The sequence below is a fragment of the Diospyros lotus genome, chromosome 2 (genome assembly GCF_014633365.1).
Source record: "Diospyros lotus cultivar Yz01 chromosome 2, ASM1463336v1, whole genome shotgun sequence".
In the NCBI taxonomy this organism is placed as follows: domain Eukaryota; kingdom Viridiplantae; phylum Streptophyta; class Magnoliopsida; order Ericales; family Ebenaceae; genus Diospyros; species Diospyros lotus.
The window spans coordinates 5,064,725-5,080,022 of NC_068339.1; the positions used below are offsets into that span (position 1 = coordinate 5,064,725).

Sequence of the window (15,298 nt, forward strand, 5' to 3'; positions counted from 1 at the left end):
CACTGCCATTCCATCAATTCTTCATCCCTTTTTGAATCTTCACTTTCAGCCCACTGAATGTGTTCATAGGTTCGCAATTAGTATATTTTAATTTTTATAAATACGTTATTATACTTTAAAAATATAATAACTTATTTAATAATTTTTAAAATAATATAACTTATTTCTCAGTTATCCCTAAATTTTACCTAATGAAAACGCCAGTACTGGAGCGATTCCGAACGAAGGCAAGACGCAAGGATGCAACATCGACCCGAAAGTAATCGGACAACTCGACCCGCATGATCCGAATTCCCTTACTTTTTAACTGCAGGAGACCGTGGATGGCGTGGAGAAGAGCCCCAGCTACGTGAGAGCGTCTGGAACCGCCGCCGGCCGAACATCTTAGCGCACAAGTGAAGAACCAGATCGGAATCCAGGTAAGTCATTCTCCGCCGGGATGTTCCATCACGCCGAAGATCGTCGTCTGAATTGGTATGTTCTGTGAATGCCTTAGCCCTTGCAATTGCGGCCTTGTACAGGATTTGATTGATGGGGAAGGAAAGTGACGCCTCCGCGATGGAAATTGACGATCCGAAGAAACTGAACTCCTCTGATCCGATTAATAACCCTAAGTTCTCAATCAACGGTTCGGCCTCCAAGCTCTCTCTCTCTCTCTCTCTCTCTTTCCCTTCCTTCTTGCATAGCAAATGCACATGCCTCGCATATGTTTGTGTTTGTGGAATTGAATTTTTCTGTTTGTCTGTGCAGTGTTGCAACTCTTGAAATCTTCTCAGATGAAGCACGGATTGCGTTTTGGGGACTATACTCGCTACCGGTGCGACTATATGCTTTTAGTTATTGAGATTGCTGTAGTGCATTCGGGCTTTTCTGTCGTGAAATGCAGATTTTGTGTGTTTGATGGAGTTTGATATGGTTGGTTGGAATTAATCTAATTGGAATTCCAGGAGGTATTGTACTGCTCGATTGAGGAGGTTGTATAAGTCGCTGAAGTTCACACACGGGCGTGGCAAATACAGCAAGAGAGCCATAACTGCAGCTACGGTCACTGAAGTCAGGTGCGGCCTTGTTTGTGTTGCACGTGGGGAATTTGAAAGAGAAACGAATATCTCTTGTCCAGTGCAAAGAATTCTCTTGCTTTCATACTTTTTTTTTTAAGTTTTTTCTGATTTGTTTATAAATGAGATTATTTGTTGACAATGCTGGAATGAGGATATGACGTTTGCCCGCTTAGAAATTTGAATATATTTGTGAACAGTATTTGTCATTTAGTCGTGTCATTGGGAAAGAAAGAGATGTAAATGCCTGTACGATGGTTGTCAAGGCATCAGATGAAGAAATGAAATATTAGAAACTCTGGAAATGCTAGAGATCAAACAGTTGTGCTCAGATTGCCTAGGTCTCTGAAACAGTTTATATGCTGCATATTTGGATTGAGAGATAATGAGAAATTTGTACTGTAGGAATTTTGTGCAAAAGAAGAGTTATTGTCCTTGTTGGAGCAATACTAGAAAGTGGCTTAATGAAAAGAATTGGTAGCTCATGTTTATTATTTTTTTCTGTCTTTTGGGGACATTATATGCATTCACCTATCAAAACTGCTGCTTAGGGTGCTATAATGGCCATAGTAGTGTCATAAATGTCCACCATTCCACACCATTGCTTTATCCATTATATGGAGATCCTAGCATCTAGTGTTCTAAAACGCGCTAGGTGCTAGTGGGGTGCCAGATTGGGGCCTAGCACCTAGACCGCCTAGGCGATGCCTAGGAAAACTGTTATTTTTTTAACTTTTTGATATAATTTGATGCAATATTCACAATCAAAAGCAATACTCCACCGGATGCTTCGACACCTTACTTTAAACTATCTGCAAAACCTAGAATCCTATCAAAACACAAATTTCTAGGGCGAGAGCTGAAAATCGAAGCTTCTTGAGAAGAGCTGCAAAAATGATGAAAGAAGCTTCAAACCCAGAAAGAGCTGAAAATCGAAGCTTCTTGATCAAAGAAGCTAAACAAATGATGAAAGAGCTGAAAATCGAAGCTTCTCAAGTAGTCATCATCAAACTAGCGATATGTATTGAAGGAAGAAGAGCGAGAACTGATAGGGAGATAGGCCTTGGATTCGTAATCTGAAAATCGAAGAGACAATTGGCGGTGGCGGCGGCGAGGAGAGAGAGAGAAAGCGACGAGTTCACAAGAGACGAACCCAAACCACGGCCACTTACGAGAGGATATAAAAGGAAAAGGGAAAACACTGAATAGGGGAAATCCAAAGGCATATCCAGGCGACTGAGGTGGCTAGGCGTGCCGCCTGGGCCAGATTAATTGGGCATAGTGCCTAGGGGTGCCGATTTGCATGTATTCGCAGTGGCCAAGGGCGGCCTAATGCCTCGGCGGTGCCTAGGCAGCCGCCTAGGTCGCCTTTTTGGACATGAATAGCATCTGTTAGGGCCTTGATTTGTAGCCCCACCTCTAAATTCAGGTGTAACAGGATCCCATTATCTAATGGTTCTGGCCGATTTGTATACCATGGTTGTCACAATCTAGTTCAGTGATTGAGATCTTGATTTTTACACATTAGTTTTGTATTTTTAAACATCAGTTTACTGTCGTGTTACAAATTAAAGCCGACTGTACAAGTCTTCAGAGAATTTCATATTCATCTTTGTTGTCTTTATTAAGATTTTTCTTGTGGTTCCACGTGTTTTAAGCGTTGATGTCACAGCTAGCTCTTGTTCTGCAACAAGAACTTTAAGAAATAATCTATTCTCATGAATTAATGTATGTGTTTTCTAGCTTGCAGTCCTAGTTGCAATGCAAAATTAGCCACATAAGTAATCAGATATAAAGCTGTCATAACTTCAGTTCTAACAGTTATGATGTATGTTTTAGGTTTCTCCATGTGATCCTTTACATGTCTGAAAGAGCTTGGAGCCATGCTATGGAGAAAAGGCAACTGCCAGATGGCCCAAATGCACGACAAAGAAGCTACCTGATTGGTAGGTTGAGGAAAGCAGCAAAATGGTCTACCCTTTTCGCAGAGTTGTGTGCAATCAAGGCAGATTCCAGAACATCTTTAGAAGCTGAGGTGGGTCTTTTTGATTGGGTTGTTGTGTTATATTTCTTACAACACTTTTTTTAACTCCATCCCAATTATTTCTTAAGCAAGAGGCCGCTATCTTATGTGAGATTGTTGCTCAGAGACTATATATTTCCTAATTTTCTCATTTTCTACTCAGAGTTCTTCTCAGGTTTCATGTTTATTTCATTGGATGTGTCTTGACTTTGATTACCTTATTTATAAACTTTGAGAATTTAATGTTTCAAGTGTTAGTATGTGGAAATATCTGGTTAAAAGAGTGGGATTGTCTATTGAAAAGGGTAATAGTGTGGAAATATTGTGGGGAAAGGGGTTCTCTGCTACTAATAGTGTCAGAGCCTGTTGTGAAGGAGGTTCCTTCAATCCTGAATATCGGTTGTCTTATGGTAGAAATAGTTTTGAGCAAAGTGGATTAGGTACAAATGGCTGTCTTAACTGTTCCAAATGTGATCAATATGCAAAGCTTGGTTTACTCAAGATAATTGTTTTACTAGATGATTGGACCACATTAAACTTGCATTTGCATAACAGGTCGATTATGATTTAACAGAATTAAGAATCAAAGCTTTAAGTTATTAAAAGCATAACTTATATTATGGGACAATTTTGAAAGATTAACACAAAGCTTCATAAGGAACTCCAAAATTTAGTGTTCTTATAAGAGTATTGATGTATCTCAATCATCTATAAATGTAATTGTTTATGTGTTTTTTGATTTCATTGATTAGATTTTTTGGTTCTCCAATCTTTATCCAATTTAGATTTCTTTGATTCTCTTAAATTCTGAGGTCTGGCAGACTTTCTTCTTGTGATGATGATAAGTGCATTGGCCTTTTTTTTGTTTTCTTGAGATTGTAAAGGTTAGGCTTCCCCTTTTGTTTACCATGTTTACATGTATGTTAGTTATTTAAACTGATCTGGTCTATTATAATCATCTGTTTCCTTGAACTTTGATCTTGAGGTTCTATGGGAGTTACCCTTTAAGAGCTTAAACTTGACTCATTCATTTTTGAGTACTACTTTTATTTTAATTGGGCAAGCCTGAGAAATTCTACTGTATGCTAATCTTTGATCTCTAATTTGCAGGCCTATGCTTCTTATATGAGAGGGACTTTGTTGTTTGAGCTCGACCAGAATTGGGATGTTGCCTTGAAGTGTTTCAAGAATGCCAGGTATATTCTAGCCCTCTTGATTGTTGGACATTATTTATTTCCATATAATGCTGAAAGTGAACTAACGTACAATAATAACATACAGAGCCTTTATCCCACTATGTTGGGTTGGTTGACATAGATTTCGAAGAAAGCTACAAATTAGGTCAAAATTCACTGTTTAAATTGACGGGCATATCCTTATGGTTCTTTATTTGGCTTCCAAAACTTTGTTCCATGTCTCATTTGGTATTGTAGATTGTTTTTGTGTCGGGAAGTTTGCTCCTTTCCTTTTAGCAAGTTTTTTTTTTTTTTTTTTCTGGCTATTGGCTAACATATTAATCTGATAGGGCTGTGTATGAAGAACTTGGAAAATATGGAGACCTAGAGAATCAGGTTTTATGCCGTGAGCGTGTTGAGGAACTAGAACCAAGTATACGATACTGTCTACACAAAATTGGCAAGTCAAATTTACAGGCCTCTGAACTTATGCACATTGGTGAAATGGAAGGGCCTGCACTGGATCTTTTCAAAGCTAAACTGGAGGTAAGTTTTGTTTGCATAACTAAATGTAATACATGATGTGTCAAAATTGGCAGATTGATTTATGGTCACCTTTTTAGTAGGTGCTGTCTTATATTTGCCTCTTCTATGAAAATAAAAGGATAAATGTCAGATATGTAATTGTTTATCTCAAAACCTTGCATCATCTTTATTTACAGGCTGTTATGGCTGAGGCAAGGTCTCAGCAGGCTGCATCCATGACAGAATTTCATTGGCTTGGTCATAAATTCCCAATCTCTAATGCAAAGACACGAGTTTCCATATTGAAAGGTCAGTGATAAAACTCTCTTCACAATGAACAGCAGCCTACTATAGCCTAATAATGAACATACTTGTGCAGTATCTGTTTGTCTTTTGGCTTCCATTATTTCTCATGCATAAGCATAATGCAATGGCACTTTGTACTCATTATCTGATGGATGAAAACCTTATTCTTTGTTATCCTATTCTCCTTATGTACTGATTTCCCCAACTACTATTTAAGCATAATGCACATGGCACTTCATCACCTTTTGTATTGATGTAGACATGTGTCGGACGGAGTTTCACATTCTACCGGAAGACTTGGAAGTTCTGTATATTAATTAAGTAGGTAGTATAATTAGGAACACTCATACAAAATAAAGATGTTAAGCCCAAAAGCCAATGCATTGACTGTTAGTCCACCATTACAAAATGAAGGTTTTCACTTATCCCCCCCCCCCCCCCCCCCCCCCCCCCCATTCAGCAGCATAATATGGATGAAACGTGGGGACTCATACTCATATATGTGTTGCTTCTCCACCAGCCAGGCTAATGCTGTTTAACTTGTTACCTTTTAACCTATCATGATAGCAATTTTAACAAATAAAGGTTAGACACAGAGCTTTGGTGTTGATAATGATATGGCCTTCAATATAGCTAGATGGAGTTGGCATTGGGGCTTTGTGATCTTAGGATTGGTAGAGGAGTCTATGCAAGCACTTGAAACGCTGAGTTTTGGTGAAATGCAAAGACAACGTTTTCCTGTTGTTGCTATTTAAGTTGGAGAAAGTAGGTAGCTAGTCCTGTTCTTTTTAGGTTCTACCTATTTGAAATGAATCAGTCCGTGAATCTGAAATCCATTTTAGTTTATACGTTTATAGTGAATAATATTTTTCAGTTTTTTTCCATTGAAACCTTTTTTGCTTTGACTTTATGCAACAAAAGAATTACATGCTGCCGTTTAATATCTTATATTGTACTTCAGTATTACTGTCTAAAGAATTTCAACTAATTTTCTAATAAAAAGAGTGACAGAAGTTTTTAAAATCTCTGCAATTACATGCTGCAGTTTAATATCTTATATTGTACTTCAGTATTATTGTATAAAGAATTTCAACTCATTTTCTAATAAAAAGAGTGCGACAGAAGTTTTTCAAATCTCTGCATTCTTTTTTCCCTGACCATTTAATATGGGACAGTTACAAACTATAAATACTAAAAAGGGTACTTATTGCTATCTGCTTATAATATTTCCCATGTTATTGTGTGCTGAAATCATATGCTCTTTTCCTCAAATCTATGATCTTGTTGGATCAATAAAACAGAGCCTCAACTTTTCTTTACCATGACAAATTTGATCAGCTCAAGAATTGGAAAAAGATCTTCAAAGTGCAACATCAGACTCACTTCCAGCAGAGAAAAGGCTTGTCATCTTTGACAAAATCTTTGCTGCATATAATGAAGCCAGGAGCAGTATCCGCAATGACTTGGTATGAGTTCTTAGTAAAGAAATTCAGCTCCATGCTAATCTATTATAAAAAATGGATTTTGCATGAGTTTTGTTTAGTCCCAGTGTATGAATTGTTTTGTGAAATATTTTTTTGTTAAGTTGATGTTTATATTTCATACTAATTCAGGCATTGTATTTGTTTTAGGTCACTGCAGGAAATTCAGAAAATGTGAAGGATGACTTAAGCGGGCTAGATAAAGCTATTGGTGCTGTTTTAGGACAGCGGACCATTGAACGAAACCAGCTTTTGGTGACCATAGCCAAAAGCAAACTTTCTAAGTCCCATGATGAAAAAAATGATAAAGTCACTAAGCCTGAGGAGCTTGTCAGGTTATATGATCTTTTGTTACAGGTAAGACTTATCACTGCTCCTTAATGTTCTTTCTGTCCTTGACATATTTATCCATCTTGTGATTCTTTAAATAGATATTCTCAGTCCCTATAGGCTATAGCTTTTGGTACATCTGAGTGCACTAAACCTAACTGCTTGTTTTTACTTTTGGCAGAATACAACTGATCTTTCTGATTTAGTTAATTCTGGAAGAGATAGAAGGCCAGAAGAATTGGCATTTGCAGAAGAGTGTGCACTCAAAAGTTTGGCTTTCCGAGCAGAAAGGTTTGCATTGCATGTAGTTGTTAATATTTTGTGAACTTATTTTCAGTGTCTAGAATGTTAGTTCACACTCAACAATTCTACCCATTAGTCTCTCCTCCCCCATATTTCATTCTAATAACAATTTAGTCTTCTGGTTTTTGGATGTCTTGACTTAGGTCTGACCTGTTCCCTGTTTTCTGAAATGAATTAGGCTTCTGCAAATTTTTAATATCTCGTTTGATTGACCTGTGTCAGTTACCAGGCTACACAACTATTTCCAGTTCAGTGTAAAGAAGACATTACATCTTAGGCTGGTTGCATAGAACTTCCATTGTCTTTTTTTTTGCCTTTATTGAAGTTCCCTGTTATTGGGCTGGACTTGTGTGTGTGTGTTCTGGATGATTTTTGTTTTTTTAACAGTTTTGGGGAATGGAAGCTGAGCTCCCTTTTGGTTCTCCCGAAAAACAACATTCCTTTTTTGAACCCATTTTTAAGAAACTAAAAAAAAAAAAAAAAAAAAAAAAAAAGGAACAGAGCGAGAAGTATTTTCGAGTTCTAAAAGTTTTAAGAGAAAAAACAAAATTATTTCTAAATATTTCAAAAAACCAAGTAAGAAACTTTTAGGTTAAACTATAAAGCATTCCTTTCATAAAATGGTATGCCACATTTCTTTTCCTATTCATACCGTCAATATAAATCATAATCTGCAAAATTGGTTTTGGCTTTGTATTTGTTTGTTGTCTTGCTTAACATCATTTTATCCATGTCTGTTTCTTAATTTCTAGCTTACTTGCTTATATTTGTCAGTGTTACTTATTTCATTTATTCTCAGCAGTCACTTCTGAAAACTGCTATATTCCAAGTATGTGGCAGTACATGCTTTACAACAGTGGCATATATGTTCAGATCAATTCTATTTTCTATTATCTGCATGTTTCGTGGAGGCCATTTGCTTGGCTGATCATTTGATCAAATCATAGAAGCACTTCCAGTTCAACAGTTGTTTCATATTCTGACTTATTTTGTCCTGTTATATTTGATCAAATCATTTGCTTGGCTTGTTGCTGTTTGCTGTCCAATGTTTTTGGATTTTGTTCTCTTGGTAAAGTGTTCAATAAATTCAGTTTTTCCCTTTCCTTCATCTGTAAACGTGGCAGACACAGGTTAAATATCACTTGCAATTTTGTATTATTTGAACCACCTGTCTTGCCCAGACCATACCACAATTACCACCATAAAAAGAAAAGATGTGAACAAATAAATTACAAGGAAAGGCAACATATCATCAACTATTGAATTGCATTTCAATTGCTGTAGTTTTCATTGATCATTAGTCTTAAATTTGTAACCACCAAAGTATCTAAAAGTTTAAACTTTGTATATCAACCTTTGTAGTGTCCCTCTCATATTCGGTCACATTGTTGCACTTGGACTCAGAGTTCTAACGCCATGTTAAGATACCATTTGTCCTAAAAGTTTAACCCATTCGAGAGTGGGTAACTTTATTTTTTATATTATTATCTTCCTCACATGCGATCATACTTCACTGGATAACAGGGTCTAAAATGTGTTACTATTCAAGTATTTGGGTGATGTTTGAACATATAATTTAAGCCTACTCTGATACACTTCTGAACTATTAAACACAAACTCATCTGAAACTTTAAACTATTAGAAAATGACCCCCAACAAGATATATAAGCTTTCTGGCATAAAGATATATCATTTTCTGTATTCATCGACTCTTCTCCTGATTATTCCTGAAAATGATGGTATTGCAATTGATGGCCTTAATGTGGTTATCTCTCTCGCAAAAAATTTTAAGGCTGCTAGGTGCTTGTGCTTCTATTTGACATTTCTAGTGAGTTTATTTTTCAGTTGTATTAATAAATATGTCTCTCTATTTGTTTACAGGTGCTTTTACTTAGCTAAATCCTACAGTTCTGCTGGAAAGAGGACTGAAGCATATGCATTGTACTCCCGTGCTGGCTCCCTAGCTTATGACGTCCTTAAAAAGTTCCAAAGCCTGAATAATGCTGATCAGGTTTGGGTACTTATTTGTTCGATGTGGGGAGTTGGTGAAAATTTTATGCCGTTACTTTTTGGCAACTGCTTTATTTGGAGTATATTTATTAATTTGCTAATGGAACGATGAAGAAATTAGTATATAAAAATATTAATATTAGCTTTAATCACTTTGAAGCATTATACAGTGCCTACTTTTTCTGAATTTTCTTAAATCATTATCCACATGCTGATATTGTTAATCTTTAGAAAAATTCAGAGGAAGTAGACATCCTAAGGAATGAAAGAAATAGGAGATCTTTTGGGCATAATGAGTTTTGTTTTTTGTTTAAACAGTTAATTTTTTTGACCCTCTTATCATAGTTGAAGGTGGATTCTGGATTTTTAGTGCCCCTCTCTCTTGTATAAGGTTTTCCCCCTTTTAAGGCATTTATCTTGATATATATTCAGCGTTTATAAAAAAAAAAAAAAAGAATTAAGAAGATTATCGGCAAGCAGATACTAAAAGATTGTGATAAAAAACGCATATATGCAACTCAGTTTTTGTCTTTTGTGATTGTGAATCCCCCCCCAAACAAAATAAATAAATAAATAAAATTTCTCTCCTGCAACAGGTAATGATGAAGGAGTTGAAGAAGTTATATGACGACAGCAGGTCTAATAGCTGCATAGAGCATGCAACTGGAATCATAGAGGAGGAGAAGGCTCCGGAAAATCTCTCGAAAAAGATGGCTACAATATCATTAACTGGAGCAAATAAGAAGGTAAAATTTGACCAGGAGTTTCTACTTGCTTTTCTCTGAAAAGAAATCAACTCTTACAGGGGGCGTTTAGCAATGTCTTCCAGAATAATAACATAATATGTAGAGTTTTTAATATGGCCAGAACATCCGCTGTGCAAATTGTCTCTTGCACCATGACAATAACTTGGTTTATATAGCAATTAAGGGGGCTGCCTGGACAATCCAAACAGCTGGCCAAGATCACCAAAGGTTAAAAGATATTCCTTAGGTTTTATATTTCTTCCTCTTAGTGAGTGAGGTCTTCCAAGTTCGTAAAAGGTGTTGTGGCGTGCTATTGTGCTTCTGAAACTTGAACTCGAGAAGTTGGTTCTGTTTTAAGTACGTGGGATAGTATCTTTTCCGTAATTTGCATTTAGCTATTTGTCTCTTAATTTTTTTTTTTTGTATCAGGAAGAGTCTTTTTCAGTTTAGGACTTTTAAATCATTTTCTCTTATTTTCTTTGCTAATTTAATGCATTTTCATTTTTAATATGTTGTTTAATAGGTGTTGCGGGCGCTGTTCATTTACTAATTGGAGTTTTCTATTTATTCATATATAAATGTGTGCCCATGTATTCTGACATTGCTCGTCCTTTGCAAATCTTTTTCAGCAGGAAAAATATCTTACTGAAAAATTGGACACCTACGAACCGGCAGTCTCTGATTCCACCTCAAAAGGAATTCCTCGCATCGAAGCCTTCCCACCAGTATTCCAAGCGATCCCTCGCAACCCAATAGTTCTGGACCTTGCATATAATGCAATCGATTTCCCTTCCCTTGAAAGCAGGATGAAAAAAGACAAGAAGGGATTCATAAGTAGGCTTTGGCGATAAACACGGATCTCCAAGTGGGTATCAGATTTATTGGTTCTCTCTTTCGTACTTGAGATTTTATTGAATCCTGAACAACGTAAAATTGACAGTTTTTGCAGATTTTAAGACCTCCAAGTTCTCTCCTTTTCAGATTTTAAGTTTTGTGAATCCTGCTGCCGATTTTGGGATCCATCATCCATGTTTGGAGGGAACCTTGAATGAAAGTTTTCCAAAAATTTTGACAGTTTTGGCTTTATTAGTGGAGACTGCAAACAGAAACTTTGACGTTGGACCAAGCAATTCCCTCAGACTCGATGGTGGAAACTGTAGAGACATGGAAATGGGAAAAATGTCATTTTCCTACCTGAATGATACATCTAGTCAGTTTGTTTTGGAATGCCATGGGAGTGGTGTAGGATTTTATCTATACAGGGAACCTCGGTTTGGATATGAACGATATTGCCTTTTGTGATTTGACCCTGGGCTGCTTGCTTTTATCCAAATCCATTGCCTATTTTGTACAGAACTGCGTTAGCAGACTGTAATAATATCAACTAACCAACGCCCAAGAACAGGATCCTAGTGTAGAGGTGGAGAACAGGGTGAACATGCATCATGCATATCAGAAACTGACTGATGGAAAAACAGAATAACATCAGAGAAGGGTACCCTAGTGGCCACACTCCTTTTTAGGTTGTATTGGATCCCCAAGGTTGGGTGTTCCCGGAAGTCCCCCTCAATTATTAATCATGACTCAAATCTCACAATTGTATAAATTTATCAGCTTTGACCAGCATTTTTAGGGGATGACATATGGTGTTAGATAAATACCAAATTTCTATTTTGCCCGAAAGGAAAAAGAAAGAAACCTCTATGTTAAGGAAATAGAGCCGCGAAATTGATCAAGGGAGCAATGTGCATCAGTGGCTTGGATGAAGGGATTTAGAAAGTAACTGTCCCGACCAAGTGGGGCTCCTCCATCAAACCATGAGGTCCCAGATATTGAAGATGGCTCTATTATAAAATAGGAAGCTGTCAGCCACATGCTTCCTGACAAATAAAAAAACAAAAATGGGACAAAAAAAAGAAAGTGCATAGTCACGGAGTAGAAAATAACATTTTTCATACAATTGGTTTGAGTAATCAGCAATTCGAACACCTCAAGATCGTGCTATGACATGTCTGTAAAATATCCCCTCCAAACCATCTTCAAACGTCTTGTTCATCGACTGTAAAGGGTTGCAGTAACTATTTCTTGGCACTGAGATTTGAAATGTTTGAGATGAGTTTTGTTTACGAATTTTTATGTTTATTTAATATATATAATTTATGAATTATTACATATATCAAAAAAAATATGCAGTGCGTTGTGCACCTTTTGATTAGTACCTACAAATTTTATCGACTGGACCAAAAAAAGGTGAAAAAATCTAATTTCTTTTTCATTTTGATTATGTAAAAACTTCTCTTAGCCTGCCCTTTCTATTATTTTATATTGCAATTACCATAATCAGCTCATTCCAAATTGGGAAGGTCATCATCATTGATAGAGCTGTTGTTATCAAACTCCTACGCGTTCATTAGATATCCTAATCACGTGCCCAAGTTTAATACACAATCTCTACTTATAATTTTTTAATAATATATATTTATAGCAGGCATCAGTTGTGTGACCAAATTGAGCATTTGTTGCAGATTTGTCTGTCTTGGAATTATTGCAACTAAAAATATTTTATTTCAAAAATGCATGATTTGTACAGTATATATTCAATGAACTTTATTTAACACATATTTAAAGGGTAATAAAATATTTTTTTGGGAAATGGCAACAAAATAATTAATAAATTATATTTAAAATCATTAAATTTATTTTCTTTAAATTATGCTTTACCTTCATTTGAAAAAAAAAAAATCTTTTCAGATTCAATATTTGTATTTATACTTAGATCATGCACATTTATTTACTTTAAAAAAGTATACTCAAATTAAGTTAAATTGTCACCTAAAATAATGCATAAAACCATAACTGGTCTTTTCAACCTTAGTGAGAATGAGAATAACTCACATTATGTTTTGATGCGAGCTACTTTGAATTGAAGTGGTATACTTAATTTAAGTACACTTAATTAAATACAAATATACAATTGACCCAAATTAGAGGGGCTTGAGTGCAATTCATCTAATAAAATTTAATTAATTCCCGTCGGTTGGGTTAGCCGGAAGAAAGAGAAAGTGAAAATAAAAAAAGAATAATATAGGGGCAGGTGCACGAAGCGTTCGTGTTGGCATGACAAGGTTTTCGCGGCGCAGAAGAGAGAGAGGGAGGGAGAGAGAGAGAGAAGTGACAGCCATGAGAATTCGGAAGAAGAGGAGGTCCCTCTATATTCAGCCCCTACAACTCCAACATTATTATTATTATCGTCTTTCTTCTCCACATCCCACTCCTTCATTTTCGCCCTTTTTTCTCATCCCCAAAACACTGACTTTCCCTCTCTCTGCTAATTTCTTTCTGGCGTTTCTTCATACAACTCATCCGCATTCCGTCGCGATCCAGGCGTTGCGCCACTGCCATGAGATCAGCCTTGTCTGAACGGCCACAGAAGTCTTGATTCGTTTGATTTGGTGTTGATTGGGATCGTACGCGTTACGCAAAGGAAGGGAAGATGATGCATTTGGAGAAACTCGACGACTCGCCGACGTTTCGGCAACAGGAAAGCAAGTTGCAATTCCCGAAGCTCGAAGACTCCCCCATGTTCCGCCAACAGGCAATGCCAACACTTCTTTCGCTCCCCACTTTTGAATTTATATTCGTAAGACAAAGAATCCACGTGAAATTCCAATAATTTGTGAATTGAACAAAAGGCTATCGATAATCACCTCCGTGTGCATGTTATGTTGTTTATTGGACTAACTTGCATCGTAAGTTTCCTATTCTGGTCCACAATTTTCAATTTCTGTCTGACTTCCTTGGAAGTCTGTTGCATATTACCGATTTATCACATAAGAAAAGAGAAACACGAAATTTAATTTATCAGTGGAAACTTTGTGTAGCATTGATTGGGAAAAATAAGAAAATTGTCTCTAAGATTTTTGACCGTTGAAACTATCTCCGGCTATGATTTTCCACGCGTTGAAGATGCTGTCAGAAGTGAGGTCCTATAAGGATTCAGGAAGGATACCAATATTCACATAGAGTTACTGGGAAATGTCGAAAACAAGAGGGCAGATAAAGAAACAAGATTCATGCAGACAGCCATAATTAGTTCTTTTGTTCAGATAAAGTGTCAAAAGTATGTGTCATTTTCCTAATTGTGTCAATTGCTACATGAGTAACTCTGGGTTACACGGAACGCAGATTATTCTGCTACATGGAGTGGGAACAGGAATGCACGAACAATGTGTCCTTCAATGTGGTACAAATACAATGGGGGTACATACAGTGGGGATGTTCAAGCAACATGTTCTAAAATGGGGTACAATAGGTTGTTACCATGAGAATCTTAGGTGCTTCTAAATAAAAACTCCAGTCCTCGTAGATTTTAGTCATTATTTTTTATTTTTTCCTTCCTAGGAAAAAACATTTAAGCAAATAGAGATAAAACATGCCTTGATCCCCATGGATCACTAAATTCAGCACTTTGGGATACAAATGTATTATTTTCATAAATTGCTTGGATATTAGTATTTTCTGGTTTCAAATATTAACTATTGTTCATGTATACTGTTACAAAATTGAGTGATGTTTGCAAACCTTGTTTATATGGAAAAATATTTCAAATCTTACATATATGACATAACGTCTTGTTTGAATAAAATAATTTCAAATAGCAATACAATTAATGCTGCTGGTGACTTGCAATCATTTACGGATGAACTAATGAAGTTTTCCATATGTAAGAAAGAATTCATTAACCTATTCCAATGCAAGATGAGCATATGAGCTTATGAAGTGCCTGATATTGGTAGAAGAAGAGGGTTTGATTGAGCGAAGATCTATATATTTCTTATATTTTCTATTCACTCTTTAATAAGTCAAATCTGCTTGTTGATTGATCTTTTTTTTGTGATGTTCACTACCATGGCTATATTGTCTTCTGGAATTTGAGATTCACATGCTTATTGACTATGATGGAGTGTGTATGCAAGTTTAAATTTGGTTGAAAGTTGCAAAGGTCTAATGTCACACTATTTGGTGGAGTAGATCCAAGGTTTGGAAGAAAATGCTGAATCATTAAGGGAGAGAACTTCAAAATTTTGTAAAGGATGCCGAAAGTACATGTAAGCCTTCCCCTTTTTTCTTCCTACATTCTTGTTGACACTGTCAACCAAACTTTGGAATTGTTTTTGAATGGGATGTTTCCATCAATTAATTTTTTCATGTCCACTCTTTGTGCTGTCTTTATATTGTTGTGATTCCATTTTATCTTTAATTTTTTATATTTGACTCAAAATTGATTTCAATTTTTATGCTGAATTTTTTTTTTCCAATTAGTTTTTTTTTCCCAGATGAT

At 36.2% G+C, this 15,298-nt stretch overlaps 2 protein-coding genes across 8 annotated transcripts in view; both read left to right on the forward strand.

Moving 5' to 3' along the window:
* The first annotated feature begins 194 nt into the window (after positions 1–194).
* On the forward strand, positions 195–11,264 carry LOC127795639 (uncharacterized). 3 transcript variants are annotated; one of them, XM_052327436.1, is made up of 15 exons: positions 195–419; positions 522–628; positions 751–817; positions 948–1,058; positions 2,898–3,093; positions 4,192–4,277; positions 4,607–4,802; positions 4,979–5,090; positions 6,426–6,553; positions 6,719–6,925; positions 7,080–7,189; positions 9,083–9,212; positions 9,808–9,957; positions 10,587–10,822; positions 10,939–11,264. In XM_052327436.1, exons 2-14 carry the CDS (start codon positions 532–534, stop codon positions 10,806–10,808), a joined length of 1,812 nt encoding a protein of 603 aa, XP_052183396.1. In that variant the 5' UTR covers positions 195–419; positions 522–531; the 3' UTR covers positions 10,809–10,822; positions 10,939–11,264. The 3 variants fall into 3 exon arrangements, with proteins under 3 accessions (XP_052183396.1, XP_052183397.1, XP_052183395.1); XM_052327437.1 differs by having other exon boundaries at positions 10,590–10,822; positions 10,898–11,264; XM_052327435.1 differs by having other exon boundaries at positions 196–419; positions 10,898–11,264.
* Positions 11,265–13,029: 1,765 nt separating this feature from the next.
* The window catches only part of LOC127795685 (ADP-ribosylation factor GTPase-activating protein AGD3-like), a 38,624-nt gene continuing 36,355 nt past the window's right edge, over positions 13,030–15,298 (forward strand). For 3 of the 5 annotated variants that reach the window (XM_052327512.1, XM_052327508.1, XM_052327514.1), the window contains exons 1-2: positions 13,055–13,552; positions 14,989–15,065. In XM_052327512.1, coding sequence (XP_052183472.1) covers positions 13,451–13,552; positions 14,989–15,065 — 179 coding nt within the window. In that variant the 5' untranslated portion in view covers positions 13,055–13,450. Of the gene's footprint in view, positions 13,553–14,988; positions 15,066–15,298 lie in introns of all 5 variants that reach the window. The other 2 variants (XM_052327509.1, XM_052327511.1) reach the window with 2 other exon arrangements.

Coding starts and splice junctions, on each gene's coding strand:
- LOC127795639 (XM_052327436.1), top strand. CDS start 532: ATGGGGAAGGAAAGTGACGCCTCCGCGATGGAAATTGACGATCCGAAG. Junction 1,059..2,897: donor GCTACGGTCACTGAAGTCAG/GTGCGGCCTTGT, acceptor TGTATGTTTTAG/GTTTCTCCATGTGATCCTTT. Junction 4,278..4,606: donor AAGTGTTTCAAGAATGCCAG/GTATATTCTAGC, acceptor TTAATCTGATAG/GGCTGTGTATGAAGAACTTG.